Raw genomic sequence first — 22906 nt, forward strand, 5'->3', positions numbered from 1 at the left:
GTGCCACATGCTCTCTCTCTGCGCATTCTACATTATGCCTTCTCTTGCTTAACGGTTATGTCACTTGTCGCCTGCCTGACATGTAGTCAGGGACTTTGCTACCACAGTGCTACCGCAGGGCCATTCCATTGCAGTGCAAGAAAGACACCGACAAGACAGAAATAAGCTACGCTTTTTCCACTCAGCTGCACTCTACAACAACCAGCTCTCAGCAAGGAATGTTCATTGTGTAAGTAGTCCAGTCATACTGCAGCTGGACCTGGAAAAAATTGCAACAGAATTTGATTTCAACTGGGTTCTATAGTATAGACACCCAACTTGGGTCCCAAGTTTAACATAGGCTCAGTTCTAGGCCCTGCATGCCCTAGGGGATTTTGGGTCATCTCGTACCCGAGTCATGTCGTACCCAAGTCATCTCGTACCCTGGTTAACTCGTACCCGGGTCAACTCGTAGCTGGGTCAAGTCGTGCCCAAGTTAACTCGTACCCAAGTTAACTCATACCCCTTTACCTTAGGACTTGAGTGATTTCTATTATGAGAAAATTGTTAAAAATATATTTCAAACAAATTTTAAATACTTTAAACTTTAAAAAAATGAAAATAATTGTTTCATTCTTTGCAGGTAAAGCATATCTCTTTTTGGAAAATGTGGTGGCCCTCAAAAGGGCCATCTGGTTTGAAAGTGGTTGCCCTCAAGGGCTGTTTGGTTTGGTTGGCCTACAGTGCGGGACCATTCAGGTGCTTGCAGGTAGAAAGAAGCTGGGACGTCGGCAGCTCCCCAACCTGGTGGTACCGCTGCCAGATCTTGAAAAGCTTCGCCTGCATTGTTTTGAATTGCTTTTGCTAGTACTGGCAGTAACAATTCGACAAATGATATTTTTATCATGCCAAATTTCTTCTGCATGTAGGACCGTTCTTGGATAATGTTTTAACATTGTGGCAAGTTTAAAGTCAATCAGATTTATTATGGTACCGTGGTTCAATTGGCTGAAGAAATAGTCTTAAAAAAGAATGTAATTCATCGTTTTTCCCCCTTTGGTAGTAAAATCACATATTGTGGAACTTGGCAGATGCCTCTGTAGGTGGCAAATTGCGAGCCTAAACATGTTTCGAGCTCTGTGAAGCCTTTCCACTGAAGTTTTTTAATTTGAGTTCATTAAGACCTGCGATTTGATCTCTGCTGTAAAGGAATACAGGGGCCATTTCACCAGTTTGTATGATGTCCTCTTTCTTGGCGCTTTCCACCATGAAAGTATCAGCCACTTTTGCCATTTCATCTTGGACAGCCCTACATGTACTTGCTTTCCAATGCCATAGAGCCTTGATGTTGTGTCACACCCCAAAGTGTATGAACAAAAAGCTGCCTTGAGCACACAGCAGGGCCAAGCTCCTCCTTTGACTTCCAGACGTTCCAAATGCGATTTTTTTTTTTTTAGATTTCTGCTTTGGCTCAGGTCTGAAGAATAAGGCTCTGCCTTTAGTATCTGCATGGTGAAGAAGTAGCACTATCAGGTCAGTGTCATCCCCAACAACCACGGTGTCTGTGGAATGGGATGCTGCAATGGCATCTTGGACGATTACAAGGTCAGCATCTCCTCTTGTATGTACAATGGTGCAACCAGCCCTTTCAAGGTAGTCCCCAAGAAACTTCAAGTTCACAGTAGGTCCAGGTCCTTGGCCACGTCTCAGATGTGTGACATCCTTGGTGTTTGGACCATGATCATAACCGTTGAAGATAACTGTTGCCCTTCCATATCTATGGGTGACATACTTCACATACCGCTTAAAAACTGAGTCAAATGTGTCTCCCTTTAGATGGCTAAATGCTTGGCTTTAGATGGCAGACGTACAGTAGCAGTGCTGCTCCATCAAGAACATACAGGTAGTTTACAGGATCAGGAAGAATCTCATTTTCATTCTTAACCACCTTCCAGAATGCGTCTGCCAGTGCTGGTCATCTGCTACACAAGGAAGTGATGAGTTGTCAAATAGCACAGGCGGATGGGTACATAAGTCGTACTTGAAGTATGAGGCAGGATCATCCTGTATACCATTGGTGGCTAGTAGGCTTAGTCTCTGGAAAAGGAGTTGTGGGTCCACTTGTACCTTCTCATGATTGTCAACAGTGATCGCACCTTTTGATACAAGAGTAACAGCTTGTTTCTTTCTTAGGAAGGAAATGTATGTAATGGTTTTACCAATTGTGGAATCTAGAATCCTTTGGCCAACAAGCTTAGCATTATCAACATTGAGTGACTCACTGGCAATGAAACCACTCACAAGGCCGTAAAGAGAATGATCAGGGCCAAAGGGATTTAGATTGCTCAGAGTGCTCAAGACTTTGTATGTGTCTTCTATGTCTCTCTTGATTCTGGATTTGGAGCAGTCTTTGTGTTGTTCACTTGAATCTGAGTTAACCCAGATATTAAGTTCACACATTATGAAGTTCATGCATACATTGACTGATATCTGTACATGCAGGCATTTACAAGAGCCACACAAGTCTCTGCACTTCTATAAACCTGCGACCTCTAGTTAGACCACCATTTGTTTTGAGACTCCTCATAAGTACAAGTTCTAAGTCAGTAGACAGTCCTGCCCAACAGCGATCACTGCAACGGACAACATGAAACACTTCCAGGAAGCACTTGTGGATATCTGGGTGTTTCTCTGGAAGGTTTAGCGGCATTTGCATGTATATGTATGCAGATTTGGCATACCAATTGTGACCCGCTGCTGCAAAATACGAAAGCATCTCTTGAACAGCCTTAAGATGAAGCGAAGATAATACTTTCAAACAACTCTAGGGCTGTGCCGAATAACCAAATATTCGATCGATTGTCAAATATTTGAATATTATTATTCCGAATTTGAATATTAGAATGCAAAATTAATGAAAATGAAGTCTTTTAGGAAGGGAAAATTTTCTTTTGTTTTAAATGAGAACAATTTCAATCAGATTCAAATGAAAAGTGTCAGAAATTTTGCAATGGTTTAAAAAGTAATTTATTCACTAAAGAATTTAAAAGGAATAGAAATTTTCAACAAGGCAGGAAGTCTTGTTTATCTCTTAAATCTTGCTAAATCATGGATGGAGATACTCCTAGATGTGAGAAGCTATTATACTGATCATAATGTACAACTGTGTGTTATTGTAACAACTGATTTGGTATAATAGTTTGTTCATCAACAATCTGCCGGTCAGTGCGACCAAATATTCAGATATTCGATCAAATTGAAAATCAAATATTCGAATAGTGAATTATTCGAATTGACTCAGCCCTAAACAACGCCCCCTTTTTCCCCCTGCCATCAGATGGCCGAGCATCCCAAGAAACTCATTTCAGTATGGAGCCCTCCTTCAATGTACATGTAGGCATAGAACAATTTTTTTGGGCGCTCCTACTCCAATTATCAACAATGCCATAATCCTATGATCATTGGATTCCTTGACCATGAAAACATGGGTATAGACACAAATTTGACTTAATTTGAGTCACATGTGACAACTTTATATCAATATTTCAATGTTTGGGTAATGGCGGCCATTGAACAGTGTTACGTAAATTTTCTTTTAAAAGGTTATTCCATAGTTCATTGAACTCCTTGACCATGAAAACATTGATATCTAAAGACACTAGTTTGGGCAAGCTAGCCCACATTGTTTTAATGCTACAAGTATGCATGTTTTTCCATTCTCAGCTAATGGTGAGAACTAGCGGTAATTAATATAATTATGCAAATTTGAAGGCTTTCCCACACTTGGATTTTGGAGGACTTTCAATTTGTTAAACTTTGGTGTCTGTAGAACCCATAACAGTTGAAATCATTTCTGTTGCAATTTTTTCCGGGTCAAGCTACATGTACAGTGTAGTATTTCTGGTAAATTAGCTGGACTAAAAGGGGACCACAGTCTGTTTGGCTGCCAACAGTTCCAACTGCTACAGCAAGATTGGCTAAACCGTAAACATCTACTAAAGATGTTGCTTCGGGCAGGGGTCTCAAGACATGCAAGACTGCATGTGCCATTCATGTAATTGGATGTGCACTGTTTCTGGTAGACTGCGGAAGGAAATATAGTAGAGTCCTCTAACGTTGGCCCACTTCAACTTTCCCTTGACTTTCCTCGCAGCATTTGCCAAATCTTTTCGTTGAAAAACTCAAACGTCATTTGGTTAAATACTCGTACTATAGCCCTCGTGATATGTGGTGTTGAAACTCTGTGAACAATTCCAGTCTCATGAAATATCGTCTGAAATCCAAAAATGTCGGCGTCTGGAAACTGGGCTCAAATCCAGCTGAGTGTTCCCTACGTGGCACACTTAAAAAAATCTCAGAAAATGCATAAACATAATCCAAATTCAAATAAAGTTGATATATTGTTGTAAAGCAACATTCCTTCAACGCACATACACATCCTCAAGTTTGTCCGAAAATTATTTCTGTGGTTTTGTACACATGTTGAAAGTATTCATTTTTCCATTGGAAAAATTGGAAAATCAGTCGAAAATAGAAATGTAATGGGAATTTTGTAGCATATACATAATGTCGTGATTTATGAATCTGAATATTGATTGTTTGATGAAAAGATGTGATTCATAGAAATCTACCAGTACATGAAGTTACTCTATTATTGCCCTATAATGTTTGCCCATATCATGGAATGCTTCTGTACAGTGAGCCATATGATATCATGTGCTGTATATGTGGACAGTCCCCATTGCTGTTAGCCCCCAAAAATGAAAATGAGAATTTTTTCCAAACTTAAAATGTCAACATGGCATATATTGACAATGTTACTAGCCCCTTTGAAATGTTTTGTACCTTTAGCTCTCTAGTTGTCTTGAAGTTGAAGTTTGGGGCAATGTGCCCAAAAACTTCTTGATGGCAGCCATGTTGTGCTGAGGATATATGAATAGCGCGTGCACAAAGGTCTTACCTACAACTGTTCTGTGACATTGCTGCATTTATTAATTGGGTCTCAACAAGCATAAAGCCTACCCACAGAAAGGACATGCAACAGCCAAAGCTGACTGCAGGACCCATCATCAAATTCTTCCTTCTTGTCCAAAGACAGATGGTCAGTGGGTGATTGCTGCCAGAACAGAAAATCTGGCACTACCTAGGCTGCCAGGTTAGACCTAAACTCTGGCTGGCTTGCCGAATTATAATTATAGCAGCAGGGTTCTGTTCAAAACCATTCTCTAAGTTGTCCGTCGGTCTAGTGTAAAAACCAACAAGATATACATGTAGGTGAACATGGTTCCTCAGAGTGAGACGGTCAACTGAAGACAATCACTCTTGCTAATCCAGGTATCCAGTTGATGTTTTGTGTGTGCGTTTTTGCAGGTAAAGCGTGTGGTAGACACATCCTCCTGGAGACAGCTGTGCTTGCAGAGGTTACCAACCAATTTCCATGTCAGGAAACGAAAGTGTTCCCTACGTCAAGGTAATATCAGTTTTCAGCAGCGGAATTTTGTCCAAAAATAACACCCATAATTTTTAAGCATTTTTTTTTCTTGTTACGCGAGAAGATTCTTTCAATGTCCATCTCATAAATCCATATAAGTTATTGCTCCAGAAGGAGCGTTCTTAGCCAAAATGACGTCTCCAAGGTTTCATACTTTTACTTGGTTTCCCATGTACATGTACACCAGGATCTTTTACTGGGCCCCCTTGTTAAAGAACTCCTCAGTTTTCTTTTGTGGCAGATTTTAGGGCTTGCATTTATCAAAATGACCATAAACGACAAAAAATTTCTTTTTAAATTTGAAGAAAAATTCACTTGTAAATTTAGAGTGGCCGGAAAGAGGTTTGTGGCCAACACCTTTTTTGGCATAAGTGTTTCCAAACCTTCATATACTGAAAAGAAATATGATCAAATTGTAATTAAAGTGCAGATGTTGAAATGCACCTAAATACAGGGTAATCATTTCAACTGATAATTATTCAAGTGAAGTTCAGTCTTTATGCCCCTCCCCTGGTTTGGGTATTTCTTCAAGTTTGCCCCTCCCTGGTCTAGGAAGATGTCCGTTAAGTTTTCTCTCCCCTCGTGACTGTGAAAGTTGAATCCCCCTTTCTTATAACATTTAATATTGTAAGAGGTACAAGATTTCACGTGCAAATAAGCAGCCTCAGACTTATCCATGCTCATTGCCAAGGCTTTTACAACCTTGTGAGGACCTACGAATTGTTTAACCTTTTGAACCCAAAACATGAAACTAGGTTTCTCATCCACTAAATTTGTGCAAGGTGAAATTCCTCAACTACACTCTTCACTTTTTTTCCAATTTTGGAATTGGGTCATTTTTCATCTTTTTTTACCTGCAGCGATTAAGAGTTGATACTTTCTTCACGTCGCAGAAACACCTGTGGAAGTTTGATTGGCTATCGGAAATCACGACAAGGTAAATATGATGCTCTTCAAATTGTGTTTGCTGCCTGAAGTCAAAATTTATCTTTTTTAAGGCTTTAAGCACTGTACTGCACTCGTTAAGGTTACTCCAGTGTGCAGAAATTTGCCTGAAAACATGGCATTGTGACAACATAATATCGCATTTGTAACCGGAAAAATTTCTGCTTTTATTGTTGTGAATGCAAATTGAGTTCAGTGTTTCACAAATGGTATCCTTTTGCTTAGCAGATTCTGCATTTAAGAAGTAATCAAACTCACAAGGAAAAAACTTGGAAACTTAATTATTTATTTCAAAGCTCATCTGGAAAAATTCCCTTTTCCAAAAAAAGGATGTGGCTAAATATTTTTCTATTTCAATTTCGTACAAATATATATATGAATTTCATTTCAACAAATATAAAAAGTGATCTGGCAGTTTGGGGAAAAATTCTGTCCAATAAAGATTACAGTACTGTAAAGAAACATTTGAAATTCAGGTTTTGTTTGGAAGTTGATAACATATCACAAGGGACTCTTACCAAATGATATTTTTTATCAGGAAGGCTGTTGATTGAGAAATTGAGATTTGAGGCCTCATTTAACAAAAAGTTACCATACTTTGAGTGTAGTGGGCTTTCCGAAACATATGTTGTATAGTTGCATAGCAGTTCATAATATTTTATTAACCAGGAAGTCGTGTGCTTCAGGAATGGCTGGAAAGTTAGTTTGAGCTGTAAAATGGCTGAAGTCACACCTTCTGAAATGCTTCCAATTTTCCTAAATTTGACTTTAAAATTGAGGAGTCCAGGTTGAGGTTTCTGGAGAACCATTGACCGCAAATCTCGGCTTGTAGTAGCTTTCACTTGGAGATGGCAATTGAATAACGAAGTATTTATGTTTAAAGTTAATACATATATTTCCTCATTTGCTCCTTCTGTCACTTGCAGGTCGGACCAAGTCATGTCTGGTTGTTACAAGACTGAATGCAAGATGTCCCCAGCAGCCTTACATTCCTTAGATGTTAGTTGGTTGACCCTGTAACGCAAGATGTCCAAGTCGGCTCCATACATTAGCTGGTCCCTCTCGCAGCTTCAGCATCACAGACTTCAAGGCTAGAGCAAGGCTCCAAATCTTGACTGCAACTTTCTTCAGCTGTTGGCTAAGAATATTTGGACAAGTCATATCTTATAAATTTCAAGTTCAGCAAATACTTATTCTGAAACGCTTGTTGCATAAGTTTACAAGAGAAAAGGCCATCTTTCTCTGTAATAATAGTGGTCTTTGAAATCAGAGACACAAATATTGTTCTGGTAACATTTTCAAACTGTTGTAGGTTTGTAATTTCAAAAGGCTGGCATTTGGCCATATATTTTTCAATAAAACAGGGAAAGTGGATTTTATTTGATATCAAGTCTCTTCATTTTGTTGTGTGTCTTTTATGGTAATTTATTTTTAGATAAAAATAATGAACCTTAACAGAATTTACTGTGGAAGCTAATGAAATAGCTATAAACGGTTAGGGTCCTATATACAGATTCATATTTCCCTAAAAGTGGTATATTTCAAGTTGGCCATCAGAAAGCGATAAATGCCCTAAAAAGTCAAACTTTGTGGGGAAAAATGTCAAAGCATTACTTGGAAAATACTTCAGACCAGTCTGTAGGGTTTTTGCAAAAGATGTCAGGTGATGTCCTTGTATGAAACTCCGCTACGAACTACGTGTATTTTTATTGGAAAACGTGTTCTTTGGGAAATGGTGATTAACAAAGCTTATGGATTTAAAGGAAATGGTACGAAAATTGAAGCAAACGTGATATGTGCACAGTCACAATGTAATTGTAATCTGCTAACTAAGCATTTAAACCAAGGCTTGCATTAGGAATTCTTTCACGTTAAGACCGCGAACTGAAGGCCCAAACTGTGCCACACTATACATTTAGTCGAATGAATCGCCGTACTCATGGGTCGTTTATGATGCTCAAAATGCCAAACTTTCTTACCTTCTTAAGCAGAGAGGGGCTGCTTGATGAAACCTGACGCTATAACCATGGATGATTAAAGAATTAGAATACAGGGCATCAAACATGGCAGGTTCAGGGTTGACGAGAAGGTGGAAATGCCCGTGATGTAGATGGTATCCTGAACGTCTGATAGTGCAATAGCTGAAGACCCAGATGACAAGAATTAATATGGATAAGAGATTACATATAAAAGCTAACCACGTGTGGGCAGGGAGCCAATAAGAATAGAAGAGGGAGGTGTGGCGAGAACGGTATTTTCAGGGAACATACAAGGCGTTTAAAAGCTGGGCCCCCATTGGCACACACGTTAAAAGAACTGTAGTTTGGCTGAGAAAGAGACCAATTCTTTTGTTGGATTCTTTTGTTCAGTCTCCCCTTAACAATAAAAAGATTCGAGGCTTACGGAGGATTAGACGCCGCTATCTTTCGTTACGCTTGAGTGAACAACAATGGAGAGAATTGAAGCAGAAAATCTCGTAAAACTCGCCTCTAAAAGCATTTCAGGTAACAAAATGATACTTTTTGCAGAGGAAATTGCATAACAAATCTACCTGTAGTTTCCAAATTCCAAAATTCGCCCGAATAAAAAAGTTGGTTTTTCAGGACTTGTTGATTCCTCGCTAAAACTGTCTCCCACCTGCCGATGGCGGCGCTTTAAGATCGAAAGTCCACGGTACCGTGAATGTCCACAATCATATGCGCAAGCCACGCGGGAAACACCGATATGGCTGCTTCTGTAGCACAGAGCCTGTCATATGGTTGTGCACAATGCGCATGTCCGGTGGAAACGCCACAATGGTTAATTTTGTGGCTCGCTGTGCTGTATGCGGGTGTGCACAATGAGCTGTGTACAGAAATGGCCATATCGGTGGGCAAAATCGGATTTTCTCAACGGTCCAAAAAGCTGGTTGCCCGTTTTTGTGCGACATTTGGCTTGCACAGGCGGGAACCAGTATCGCGTTGCATAAAATGCCGTGTGCTTTAATAAAATAGGCAAAAAGTCTTTCTTCGTGAGGCAAGGAACAAATAATATTCCAGTGCAACCTTAGCTAATGTAATTGATGGATTCTAAAAGATTTTGTATACGGAAAATTGGCAAGGATAGGTTGTTTAGGATTTTTTAAAGAGAGATTGAAGCCGGGTGGCAAGGGGATGGACATTGTCGAAAAGCACTTTGGAGCTCCCAAGAAATGTTTAGTTTGATTTTTGAGGCAAAATGTAAAAATGAAGATATAAAAAAATGGTAACAATATATTTAAAAAGAGAAGATCTATTTGAAACTTTCATAGATAGTTTAAAAAATTGAAACTGCAAATTTGTTTTCTCAGCACCACATTTGTATGTACACGTAGCTTGACGGCCCTCGAACTATTGTGGACTTTGAATGCTATAGCGCCACCAACGGCGAGTGGGAGAAAGTTTTAGCGTAGAATCAGCCAATCTTGAAGAGTCAACTTTTTTATCCAGCCAAATTTTGGAATTTTAAAACTACAGGTAGATTTGTTATGCGATTTCCTCTGCAAAAAGTATCATTTTGTTGCCTGAAATGCTTTTAAAGGCGAGTTTTTTGCGATTTTCTGCTTCAATTCTCCCTATTGTTGTTCACTCAAGCGTAACGAAAGATAGCGGCGTCTAATCCTCCGTAAGCCTCCAATCTTTTTCATTGTTCAGGGGAGACTGAACAAAAGAATCCAACAAAAGAATTGGTCTCTTTCTCAGCCAAAGTACCGTTCTTTCAACGTGTACGCAATTAGGGCCCAGATTTTAAACGCCTTGTGTTCGCCTCTAACTCTAAGTCGTATTTCCCACGCAGTCTCGGTCTCTGTTCTGTTCTCCCAAATTCCTTTCTCACCGCGCCACACCTCCCTCTTCTATTCTTATTGGCTATTTGTGCACACGTGGTTTGCTTTATGTCATCGCTTGTCCATATTAATTCTTGTCATTTATAGTCATGTCTTCAGCCGAGAGGCATCGGACGATCAATGGCTCTGGTTACTTCCTACATCACGGGCATTTCCACCTCGTCATCGACCCTTAATCTGCCACTCTTGCTATTTCTTCTTATTTTTCATCCCTTCGTGGCTGTCGCCAGGTTTCATCAAGCAGCCCCACTGCATAAAAGGTAAGAAACTTCGGGCATTTCAGCTTCTTATACGGCACATTCCCTGGAAAAATTAACCCTAACTCCCTAGGGTGTGTGCAAAATGATATTAAAATTGGAGAATTCAGGACTGTTATAGTTAAGGTGTATGGCAAATCATTCGACTCGCGTTGAACAAATTCTTCCTGAAGTTTTCGGTCCAAGTATGGAGGAATTCCTAATCGTAGACTTGATGCTAAGAAAGATGCTAGATGCGCAGATGCCAAGATAGAAACTTCGGGCATTTTAGCTTCTTATCCGGCACATTCCCTGGAAAAATTAACCCTAAGTCCCTAGGGTGTGTGCAAAATCATATTTAAATTGGAAGATTCAGGACTGTTATGGTTAAGGTGTATGGCAAATCATTCTACTCGCGTTGAACAAATTCTTCCTAAAGTTTTCGGTCCAAGTATAGAGGAATTCCTTATCGTAGACTTGATGCAAACGCTTTTTTGGTAGATTACATCATTTGCATCCTGAACGTACACGTCATGCACAGTTCATGCTTTTTGATAACATTCCCCTTAAAGCCTTGGTAAGTTAAACTTCCCCAGGAATACATTTTCCACCTAAAATTCAAAAACTGTTGGTAGCTATTTAATTAGCCTTAAAATTAAATTCTGTCAAAGCTCAATTTATATCAAAATAAATGGCGTAGAATCCCATATGTGGACATAACATGATATTGACACCCTGTTCAAAACCCTGTTACTAGTCTGAAAAATTTCATTTTCAAAGTAAATGCTTCAACAGTGTCACTGTTGGAAAAGATTTTTAAGACATGTTATCGCTTTCAGATGGCTAACAAGCTTAAAATTGGTGAAAATTAGTGACGTCCATAGATGGAACTTTTACCTGAATGACCACATCACAACGAAATGAAGAGACTTGGTATCAAATTCATTCACTTTACCTGTTTTATTGCAAACTCTCTGGCTGAATGCCAGCACTGTGAAATTTGTTCATCACAAAACTACAACAGTTTGAAAACGTTATCGGAAAAAGCCTCTGATTTCAAAGACCATCACTTTTGAAGAGACATGTCGCCTTTTCTTTAAATTCAATTTAACAAACAGTTTCTGAACTTGGAATTCATAATTGAACATTTTTCAATAGCCAACAGCAGAAGAAAGTTGCAGTCAAGATTTGGAGCCTTGCTCTAGCCTTAAAGTCTGTGATGCTGAAGCTGAAGGAGGGACCAACTAATGTTTGAGCCGACTTAGACATCTTGCGTCACAGGTTCAACCAACTAACGTTTAAGGACTCCAAGGTTGCTGGGGACATCTTGGGTTCAGTCTTGTAACAACCAGACATCGGTGACTTGGCCCGACCAACTGAGCATGCTACCACAGGGAACAAATGAGGAAATGTTGAACGTATCCAACTGCAATCTCCAAGTGAAAGCTACTATATTAAGCTATTTGAAGTGAATGGTTCTAAGGAAAACCTATGTCAGGACACTGCAGTTTCATAATCTCAATGAAGAAATTGAAAATGGACCTCCAGTATGAACTCTAAATGTACAGGCTGAGGTCCTAGCTATTCCCAAAGCATACACTTTCTTCATTAAAATTTGATATGTTATACGGATAAAAACCAGTATGTTTTGTTTGAAAGAGTATTGCACTCAAAGTGTTGCAGCTCCTTGTAATGAGACCGGGCCCTAAATCTTCCATTTCTCATCAAACTGCTTCCGATCAACATATCATTTTAAGTCTCCATGAATTTGTCACTTTTGAAATTTCACATAAGACACTGCATTTCAACATTTCTCTTAGTGCTTTTATAGCTTTTGTTGGACGAAATAGATTTCCTAAAGCAGCAAGGTCATTTTTTGTATTTGTTGAAATCATTTTTTTCTGAAACTGAAATGAAAGAGGTTTTGAGCCCTATCTAATTACTTGGAAAGGGGAAGTTTGCCAGCTTTAGTTCAGAATTAAATAGTTAGTCTACAAGTTCTTCCTTTGTGAGTTTGCCAATTACTTTTTAAATGCAGGAACTGCAAATCCTTTGAGAAAGTGCTCCACTTGCCAAAAACTGCTCTCAATTTACATCCACGATGATAAAGCAGGAATAACTGTGATTACAAGTCTGAAATGATGTCACAACTCTGTGTTTCAGGCAAGTTTTTGAACCCTAAAGAGTAGTGCAGTAACACATGTTTGAAGATTCAGACTCTAGGCAGCTAGCACAATTTAAGAACATAATGTTTTACCTTGTCATGTGACCTCTGATAGCCAATAAAACTTCCACTGGTGTTTGTGTGACGTGAAGAAAGTGTCACCTTTTCATTGCTGCGTATTAAAAAAAAGACGAAATATGAAACAATTCCAAAATTAGAAACAAATGAAGTGTGTGTGGTTGAGAAGCTTCACCTTGTACAAATTTAGTGGGTCAGACACAACAAGTAATTCAAAGGTCTTCACGTGTATTTAGGTTAGAAAAGCCTAGTCGACTAGCTAGGACAAGTCTGAGCTCATTTATACAGGGTGTATCAAAAAAGTCAGAAAATTAACTGCAAAATAAAATCTTGCTTGGTTTTGAGTGGTCGATTTAATTTGTTGTTGGGATGTATACCAATAGCTGGGCCTAGGCTTTGGTAGCTGTGGCCTCAGAGGGCTCGGCCTCAGTCTTGGCCTCGGAGGTTTTGGCCTTGACCTACAACACTGCTGTGCTGTCTTCGTAATGGACTTGGGTTACCCTCTGCTACACTCAATAGAATAAGTCACTTGGATTTACGCTTCCACCCCTACCAAATGGTTAAACAACACCAGCTTCTTCCACATGATCATCAGCGACAGTTACAGTTTTTCCAGTGGCTCCTTGGCCAACAAGCACGCTTCCATGAAGATTTGATTATTGGAGACAAGACAGGATTTGCCTTAAACGCTTCTGCGAGTACTCACAACATCAGAGAATATCGTCCCCGTGGCCAGCGACCACTTGATTTTGACTATCAACGCAGTGATGACAGACATAAGCTGACAGTTTGGGTAGGTTTGATTGGGAACGGAAACATTATTGGTCCATTCTCCTTTCGCAACAACATGAATGGTGACATGTACTTACAAATGATCAATGCCAATATCATTCCAGTCATTGATCAAATACCTCGTTATCGTCGCCAAAGAAATGGATTGTTTCAAAGAGCTTGGTGGGCACAGGATGGTGCTCTACCACACAGGAGGAGAACGGTTACAGAGCGGGCCTGACAGAACTGTTTGATAACCGTGTGATTGCATTGCATCGGCCTGTGGAATGGCCACCGAGGTCAACCGACCTGACGCCATTGGACTTTTTCCTGTGGGGACATTTGAAGTCCAAGGTATTTGTTTCTCCACCAGTGCACCTGGATGACCTTGAAGGAAGGATCACTGCTGAGATCAATGCTCTTAGGCAAAACAGAGCAATAATCAGGCGTGCTGTCTCCAACATACTGAGAAGGGCATGAATCTGTGTGGAACGAAATGGTGGTTACGTGGAGGACTAAATGGGTGAAGTAAATTATATTTCTGAAAGCACACTTCATACATGGACTTTTGATCCAACTCTAAACAAAGCAAGTGTTTGTGCAAGCCATTTTTTGAGTGATTTAGGAAAATAGCTCCGAGTCACTCAGGCAGGATACTCTAATCCACCCATGTAGGAGAAAAGAATCTCGAAAAATGTTCACATTTTTATTTTGCAGTTAATTTTTTGACTGTATACTTTTTGTTGATACACCCTGTATATCAAATCTTGTCCCTTTTACAATGTCCAGTGTTATGAAATAGGGGGATTAAACATTTTCCATCACCACAGGAGGGTGAATTCTAACACACATCTTTCCATACAGGGAAAGGGAAAGTTGAAGGAATTCCCACAACTCTGAAGTCTCAGGGAAATATGTCATACATAAAGATTATTGATAATGCAGCACACAATGATTAAACACTGGCACGAGAACACATGCAGCTCTACCAAGACACTTGGAAGGTACTGGGGAAAATCAGAGAAATGTCCCACCGGGGTTGCTTCGGGATAAAAGACTGCATGTCACTTGAATAATTATAAGTTGAAATGATTACCTTGAAAGTTGCATTTCAACATCTGTACCTTTATCACATCGTTCTTTTACTTCTTTTTAGCATACGGAGGTTGGATAATACTAACATTTGCTGGACTGTTGATGGCCACAAACCTTATTTTTGCCTGCTATTTGCAAGGGAATTTTTCTTCAAATTTAAAGAAAAATGTTTGGAGGGTTTTGGTCATTTTAATATACACTGTGTGCATGTCCTGAAGTCAGCTGCAGAAGAAAATGGACGAGTTATTAACATGGGGGCCCACTAAAATACTTGGCGTAGATCAGAAACTCAGTAAAAGTGTGAAACCTTTCTGAAGTCATTTTGGCCAAGAACCCTCTTTCAGGTGTCACATTGATTTATGAGAGGGATATTGAAAGAATCTTTCCACCCACATAACAAGAAAAATCATGCTTGAACTTAATGGGTGTTGTTTTCAGAAAGGTACACCAACAGAAACTGATATTACATATACATGTACCTTTACTTTCTGACTTGGAATTCGGTTGGTAACCTCTGCAAGCACAGTTGTCTCCATGGCAATGGAGGATGTCAGTGTCTACCACACAGTTTACCTGCAAAGATGAACACACAAAACATCAACTGGATACCTGGATTAGCAAGAATGACTGTCTTCAGATGACCATCTCACTCAGAGGAACCGTGTTTGCCTATCTTGGTGGTTTTACACTAGTGTAGACCGCCAGACAACTTTAATAGAGAATGGTTTTGACCAGAACAACGCTGCTTTAGCTAGAATTTGTCTAGCTGACCAGAGTTTAGGTCTAACCTGGCAGCCTAGGTAGTGCCAGATTTTCTGTTCTGGCAGCGGTCACCCACTGACCATCTGTCTGTAACATGTAAGTGAAGGTATCTTGGACAAGACGGAAAAATTTGATGATGGATCCTGCAGTGAGCTTTGACTGTAGCATGTCCTTTCTATGTGCACGCTTTATGCTTTGTAAAGATCCAATCAATAAATGTGACAATGACACGCAACAGTTGTTGGTAAGACTTTTTTGAGTGTGCTATGCTTCACCCTCAGCACAACATCGCTGCCATCAAGGAAGTTATGGGGCAACATTGCTCTAACTTTGCTTTGAAATTTCAACATAACCAGAGAGCCATAGGTGCAAAAAATAATTGCCAATATATGCCGTGTTGACTTTTAAGCATGGAAAAAATCTCATTTTCGGGGGCCCTTAGCAATGGGGACTCTCAACACATAAAGTGAATTGTATCATGTGGCTCACTATTCGAAGCAACATTATGGAGCTACAATAATGCAAGTAACTAGGACTCGATATCCTCAGAATTCACTTCCAAAACAGTCCTTAAACTGGCTAATGCACCCACTGTAGAATTCAGTAGGAATTGGACATTCCTATGATGGCATTAAAGATTACTTACATTCAAGAAGAAAAGAGAAATTTCCCCTTCAAATCAGAAACTCTAGATTGCTCAGCTTGATTTAAAGATGTCATCTTTTTCTTACACTATTCGGACTGTATGCCAAAAAAAACAGGGAGAATGTCAAACGTCCTGATGACCAGCCGAATGGACCATTCAAAATTGAGCCTGAAGAATGTGCACTCGTATAGCAACATCTGTTTCCTTGGCAATGCAATGTTTGGCAGCTGTGACCACCTGGTGTTGTACATCGGACGTTGTGCCACTCGGGAAACAGTCATCCCACTGAATCCTAAGGTGGGCACATTACAGTTTACGGCCCATTTTGGAAGTACACATGTCAACTCATACACCAACTCGTACGTGGTAAAGTCAACTTGCACGCCGCCCAACTTATACGCCGACCAACTAGTGCGGCAACTTTGCACGCCAGGGTTTTTCCCCAAGTACAAATCTGCGTATTGACCCAATACGTATATTTTCTTTCCTTGATCATTGCTGATAAGCAAGAAAAATACCAGATACTCATTTTTTGATCCCCGATACGCACAATATTTGTTGGCCTACCATTACAATAATTACACGGCAAGTAGGCTTAAGGATTTCATGGTGAAGGTCCGTCTCCAGCTCGATGCAGCTGGACCAAGCACAGCAGTAGGACTATAAAAAATTTGTGTCGCATACATACACACGTGTGTACATGCTCGACATAGTCAACCCAACACATTGCACAGTATTCAACGGCCATGTATAATGCACTCAGGCCGATGTTCCATGAAATCCTTACCCTCGTAGTCCGTTCCATTCGTAGTCCGTTCGTGCGCACTGCCTACCACATGCAAGGCTAAAGATGCCTCAAAGCGCAATCTGACGCTTCTTGTGTGGGGAGCACAATGCTAGGCTACACCATTCACAGTGCTTGCTGCATCGACCCCATTCCTTCATCAACGTGGCAGTATATGATGAAGGCACCTGCGACAGGAACCATATTACTCATGTGACATCATGTAACCAAGAGGAATTGCGCAACGCGAACTGAATCTGCTTGCCCGAAGGTACCCAGTTACTGAAAGCTTGGCAATTACATAATTCAGAGAACTGATTATATATTATATTTTTGTCTCTATTCTGATCACGGTGCTACGCAGCCCTTTCATATTGCTTCGGTTTTCACTTCAACACTACTACCCATCTCCTATTCACTTTAAGATACTACTAGTTGACGGGGGCCATCGCGGAACCAGTCTAGGTGCAACATGCACCACGACTGGGCCAGGTCAGAGCACGCAATCATGACAGAAAAAGTACAGTAAAACTTTCAATTGGTTCTTTTTTAAGCCAATCGCGTCAGCGGGCGGCAGGGAGGAACGGTCGAAACCTAAGTAATTGAAACAGCCAACATTGAAGTAAAGACACATGTGGAATGATCTCAAGTCAAATTGTGTTTTATTTCACTGAAGTTCAACTACATGTACATTTTACCACAAGTGTAATGTCTTATGAACAAGTCAGGTATAACATGCTTTTTGCCTGCTTACCTCTTATTTTAGTTTACATGTATGTCACATAAACATTTATTTATATGTATTATTTTATGATGTCAATGTTTTGTTTCACTTCATATTTACAAGACAAAGCAAACTTTTTGTCAGCGCCATCTGTTTCAACTGTCCTCAGATAGTTATTAAATGCAAGAATTTACTCTCATGTCAATATAATTTTATTATATGGACATGTATCCCCTTTACATAAAAGAAACAGAATCATTGTTTTGCCAATGTGTTAAGTGTTCATATCAATGTGTTTGTGTCTGACATGTGAAGTGATATATGGAAAAGAAAAAGCAGTGGTCATTTAACAAAATTTTGCAAAATGTCCATTAAATCAGTCTCATTTTGCCAGTTAAAAAAAGCAACTGAAAAGCTCAGGAAATGCTCTAGAATGCACCAGCAAGCATGTAGAGTCCACAAACACCACGCCGTGGCTTCGCAATTGTTAGTGAACCACAACAAATGCCCAAAACATTTTGGAAAGTCCTGGGGAGAACCCTGCACGCTCTCAGTTTTAGTCTGACCCCTGAAGTCGAATGACTGGAAAATGATGCTTTTTTACTAAATTGTCTGATGCATAAAGAAAATCTCCCTTCAGAACTACATGCACAAATTTCAAAAAATAATCCGTATTCAACAAACAGCATCAACCAAATTTAATCAAAATTTAATCAAGTACAAGACTAAGCCACTTATTTTGTGTGGTGCCTTGTCATTGGTAAGTTAATGTTAACCACTTGCTGCCGGAGGGACCCGTTTTCAAGCACGTAGACTTTATACACGGAGCCCGGTAACAGAAGTGGGACAAAGGGAACTGGGCCTTGTAACAAAAGACTGTACTCGGAACAAAAGACCAGGCTGCTGGGCATTACCAACATTCTTTCACTCTCAATAGCAGAGATAATCCAGCCTTGTTTTGAAACAGTATACCACGGTTTGGGGCATTTAGAGCGAGCGGATTACCACCGAGGACAAAAGCGCTCCACCGCTGCGGTACTGAGCCACACAGCCCGGCTGCACACTAATCTGGCCACTATTGAAAATAGGTCAGCAGCGCACTGTGCCAGGTTCGTCAACAAAAGAAAGCTATATAACGCCGCACAATTCGGGCTCTTTTTACAAGGCTGCAGGCCTGGCTGAAATACTCAGGCAGCAATAGATTTTGTCTGTCTAGAGTGGCCACCAGACAGTAATTCATGTGGGTGTAAACGTCCATTAATTGAAATGATGAATTTTTGAAGAATTTTGAAAACTAAAAATCTCGGAAAAGTCCCAATTATGTGCACTGCATTTTTCAAACCACCCGGCAGCAAGTGGTTAAACCATTAAAAAGCATTGATACACACAACAGCACACATTCTACCAGAACAAGACCGATGGGTGTCAAGTCGGGGGAAAAATCCAACACATTATTGAGGGCTACGGCAACACAACGGCACACATCCTCACACTTACCATAATTATCATACTGATGTGACAACACAATTTGGGGTACAATCATGGGTAGGTCCATTGGTGCACCACGTCTACTCCCTGAATTTTTGAGGCCTTCTTCGTGTGCCTCACAGATGCAACTTTTCATTGTTTTATAATGTTATGGGATTCTGAAAGTGCTTACTCTGTCTAAAACTGTCTAAATGTGCTGATTGTTTGTAGAGGCGAGGCAATATCATGCCAAAACTTGCACAAAGACGGTCCAAAAAACCATCACTGCTACATGTACATGTACGCATTGACAAGATATTTTTTGTGGTATGGACGCTTTCAGGGGAAGATTTAATTGAAACAGTGCAGTATTAGACAGAGTAAACAGGCACATTCAGAATATCATAACGTTACAAAGCAATGAAAAGTTGCATCTGTGAGGCACACAGAGAGTGTCTCACAAATCCTGGGAGTACACCACGTCAGCGCACAAGTTGGCACGCGTACCAGTTGACCAGCCACCAATTTGTAGAGTTCCAGTTACTCGGACCAATCCTGCATACATGTACAACAGAAATGATAGATAGGCAATACAAATAATGAAATATGAACATGACATGACCAACATGTCACAGTCGAGTGATGGTTGTTGCCGCTTTACAGTCAATTCGCCCCATTTCCACGTTGCCCCTAACCACTTCGCCCAATACCTACATCGCCTCATCTCCCTATCCGCACTTTTTTCCGATTTCAACTTGGCCCCGTCCGTACTCGAGTGTGTTACAAGCACAAGCCTCTTCAAAAAATTGGTCAAGAGAGGAGTTCCACATACGGCATGGAGTTGCACATGTACATAAAAACTCTACGGCATTCACTCAATTAATGTCGACTACGCTGTCCATGGTGAATTGGTTGGATTAGCATTGAATTTGTTTCTCATCCTCTTTAAGTTTATTTCAAAGCAATACACACTGTTCTGGTAATTGTCGATGCATCAACAGACAGGTGCCCGGGCACGAATAAACCTTCGCACACCGCTGCAGGAAACTTTGTGGAAACATGCTCACTTCAAGAACGAGCAAAACAACCTGAAATTAAACTCACAGAAAATAAACACACTATAAAGATACAAGGTTCTGTGGTTTAACTTGAAGAAATCTTGCAACATCAATGTTTTTTCAATGTGTGAAGTCATGTACACCATCCCCATGGGATGAATAGACTGGTTGCCACACTCATGCATTCTCTTACACAGGTGCAGTGCAGCGGGAACCAGCGCTTTGCTCACATTTTCACCACGGCGACAAGTAAACACAAAACTTTTTTTTTCTAACTTGCCAAAAAAATTTTTAGGGTCTCACCAAAAAATTGGGGTCCAGCAGTAGGGAAATTGGAATCATTGTTTCGGCCTTTGAAATTTGGATTCTCCAATTGTTATTTGTGTACTTAAACGTCGATGGGCACAATTACAGAATACCCAGCCACTCACCTTGCCCACCCCGTAGCCATGGAAACGGAGTCAAGCTTCCATCCACAAGGCCCACTTCATATCCCTGTATCCATTTAGCCACTCCCCAGGAGCCACATTGGACTTAAAAAAATTTTAGTCTTCCCCTAGTGAGTTGCATGCAAGTGAGTGCTTCATTCTCAAAAAATGACTTCAATGCTATACACAACACATACCTTGACGCAAGGATAACCTACAGGTTGAACAACCTCCACTCAACTATGTAGCCATGGATTTTTAGGGGTTATTTTTGCGTAGCGGGGTATTTTGCTACTCCTGTCGATGTTTTCACGTGTTCAAGTTGTTGCATCTAGGCCTATGTCTCTGTCACTGAAGAACAGAATGAAAGATAATCAATGGGGCGATGTGGAAATGGGGCGAAGTGGTTAGGGATAAGGTGACCGACACCCATATAGATGTGTGGCTAAGGTAGGATAGAGTGGTAGCAAGTGTTCGTGCCAGCGCCACACAAGGTGGTCGTGTCAAAGCCCCATAGATGTTGCCTACGGTACGCTGCGCTCCCCTACAGCCACATGCCCATATAACGAATTTTTGTTGACTTTTTCAAGCGCTTCGAAAAGAAAGCATTTTCACAATTGGAGTTGCTCGATGTACGCCATACCCTCTCCGCTTCTAAATCAATCCTTCACTACGTAATCTTACCTCTACTTTTCGAGAAATTTGCAGCTAACTTTTGAACTTCATACGTTCGTGTATATTGACATTGACAACTCGAGTCATCATGGCGTCAAGTTTGTGACCCCTAAACCATGACCTCACATTATACAAATACAACACCAGGAGTTAAGGGGGACGGCTAGTTCCTGTTTACCCACGCACAGGCAGTTTAGGCCTGATGTTTGACGTTATGATGATTTGAGCTGTCAACGTCAATGTGCACGAATGTATGGCATACATCAAGCAATTCCAATTGTGAAAATGCTGTCATTTCGAAGCACTTGAAAAAGTCAACAAAAATTTGGTAGGTCTAGACCTACATGCATGTTATGGGCATGTGGCTAGTAGTGGGAGCGCAGCGTGTAGGCCACATTGGTTGAGTTAGGGCGGCCTGTTTTCTTGACACAGGTTTCTTGTTCTCACGCTCGAACGGCAGGAATATTACTCAAGAACACTGTTCTCGGAACAGGATCACACATCACCTCCTCCTCAGGGTTTTACAGGAAAACACGGAAAAACTCATGAGATTCTGATTTTTGAACAGCTGCAAAAGTAGAGAGATGGCTTTCAAAGCCATAGAAAATGGAAAGTTTTGCAAAATTAACATTAATTATTTTCCGTAACACAGAAATGAACATTCCTGTTTATATAGAAAAAAATTCAGCCCATCCAAGTATTAACTCTCAAATAACGTAGCCTACATGGACGCCGCCACGTTGAATGTTGCTTGTCACTAACTACCAGCGGTAACCAGTTGTTTGTTCCCGGCGTCCAAGCGGCCGACCCACGAACAACAAATCGAACTGTTTGTGAACATACGGGAACAAGCCGCCCGAACTCGGCCATTGATATCAATGAGGCTAGTCATGTCGGGTCCGCGACTTTGCCCTCGCTATTGTGCAAACCGTTTACTTTACCTGCAGAATATCTCCACACTGGTTGAAGACACTGTTACATTCTCCAGCAATCTGCATCAATTCTCAATTTTAGGCACGTGTTTCTCGAAACTATAAAACTTGAAATCAAGTAGTCACCTGGCCTCAACATGCACATCCAACGACATCCGCTCATGTCTGCACGTCGCGCGAACAAACAGCGCCCTCCATTGACCATTGATCTTATTGATATAGCGCCCTCTATTGACTTAATAAATAGCGCCCTCTATTGATATAGTATGCAGCGCCCTCTACTGACAGAGACTAATTAGGGTTTTAAAAAATGCATTGTAGGGCGCCCTCTGCAGAGTCTAAAAACCGAGAGGCAAAACTGCATAGCGCCCTCTTTTATCTACAGCCCGATAAATTGATAAGTAAAGGGCGCCCTCTGCGCCTAAACAATTCATTTAAAAATGTATCACGCCCTCTCCAAGAAATCTGGGAAAAGTAATGGTCATAATATTAGTGCTATAACTAGGGAGAATACATGATCCCCCGTTGCCCCATCCCGTTTGAATTTTGACTGAATAAAACCTGTTCGCAGTTCGTTTGCTTTCAGTGCCCCTAATTCTCCCTAGATGCTCTCGAATTTACCCCGGTTACGCCATTGTCAAAGTTAAATCCCATCCCCTGACAGCCTCCGGACAGAAATAAGTCTGCCTGCCTCCCCTCCAGGTCTGTCTGCCCCCCTGCCCAACGGAAAACCTGCCCCCTTTGAAAAATATGCCCCCTCATGACATCACAAACCTGTCTCCTCCAGGTTATTGTATCTCCTTCAGTTA

At 40.7% G+C, this 22906-nt stretch overlaps 1 protein-coding gene and 3 long non-coding RNA genes across 17 annotated transcripts; 2 read left to right on the top strand and 2 right to left on the bottom strand.

The window, feature by feature from the left end:
* The first annotated feature begins 16 nt into the window (after nt 1-16).
* On the top strand, nt 17-7789 carry LOC110981824 (uncharacterized). Of its 2 annotated transcripts, XR_015425979.1 has the most exons (5): nt 17-229; nt 1437-1584; nt 5350-5449; nt 6331-6407; nt 7342-7789. It is a non-coding gene; the product is annotated as an uncharacterized LOC110981824 (long non-coding RNA). The 2 variants fall into 2 exon arrangements; XR_002598504.2 differs by lacking the exon at nt 1437-1584.
* LOC110981825 (uncharacterized) lies at nt 6644-9593 on the bottom strand. The gene is made up of 3 exons (XR_002598506.2): nt 8967-9593; nt 8395-8556; nt 6644-7553 (listed from the first exon to the last, which is right to left on the bottom strand). It is a non-coding gene; the product is annotated as an uncharacterized LOC110981825 (long non-coding RNA).
* Nucleotides 9594-9890: 297 nt separating this feature from the next.
* LOC110981863 (uncharacterized) lies at nt 9891-12832 on the top strand. 2 transcript variants are annotated; one of them, XR_015426035.1, is made up of 3 exons: nt 9891-9909; nt 10365-10537; nt 11672-12832. It is a non-coding gene; the product is annotated as an uncharacterized LOC110981863 (long non-coding RNA). The 2 variants fall into 2 exon arrangements; XR_002598514.2 differs by lacking the exon at nt 9891-9909 and having other exon boundaries at nt 10167-10537.
* Nucleotides 11459-22291, bottom strand: LOC110981862 (uncharacterized). 12 transcript variants are annotated; one of them, XM_087139384.1, is made up of 10 exons: nt 22107-22289; nt 20688-20841; nt 19977-20092; nt 19035-19559; nt 16817-17001; nt 16030-16124; nt 15101-15194; nt 13836-14008; nt 12771-12849; nt 11459-11898 (listed from the first exon to the last, which is right to left on the bottom strand). In XM_087139384.1, exons 7-10 carry the CDS (start codon nt 15155-15157, stop codon nt 11812-11814), a joined length of 396 nt encoding a protein of 131 aa, XP_086995510.1. In that variant the 5' UTR covers nt 15158-15194; nt 16030-16124; nt 16817-17001; nt 19035-19559; nt 19977-20092; nt 20688-20841; nt 22107-22289; the 3' UTR covers nt 11459-11811. The 12 variants fall into 12 exon arrangements, 9 of the variants coding, with proteins under 9 accessions (XP_086995510.1, XP_086995511.1, XP_086995515.1 ...); XR_015426033.1 differs by lacking the exon at nt 13836-14008; XM_087139385.1 differs by lacking the exon at nt 16030-16124 and having other exon boundaries at nt 20688-20835.
* Between the last annotated feature and the right edge of the window lie 615 nt (nt 22292-22906).

The sequence above is a fragment of the Acanthaster planci genome, linkage group LG07, assembly GCF_054643075.1.
Source record: "Acanthaster planci isolate LZ-2023a linkage group LG07, COTS_SCS, whole genome shotgun sequence".
NCBI classification, from domain to species: domain Eukaryota; kingdom Metazoa; phylum Echinodermata; class Asteroidea; order Valvatida; family Acanthasteridae; genus Acanthaster; species Acanthaster planci.

Coding starts and splice junctions, on each gene's coding strand:
- LOC110981862 (XM_087139386.1), bottom strand. CDS start 15,157: ATGGAGACAACTGTGCTTGCAGAGGTTACCAACCGAATTCCAAGTCAG. Junction 14,009..15,100: donor TTCCAAGTCAGAAAGTAAAG/GTACATGTATAT, acceptor CGTTCCACACAG/ATTCATGCCCTTCTCAGTAT. Junction 11,899..12,770: donor ATCAGAGGTCACATGACAAG/GTAAAACATTAT, acceptor TCCCTGTGGTAG/CATGCTCAGTTGGTCGGGCC.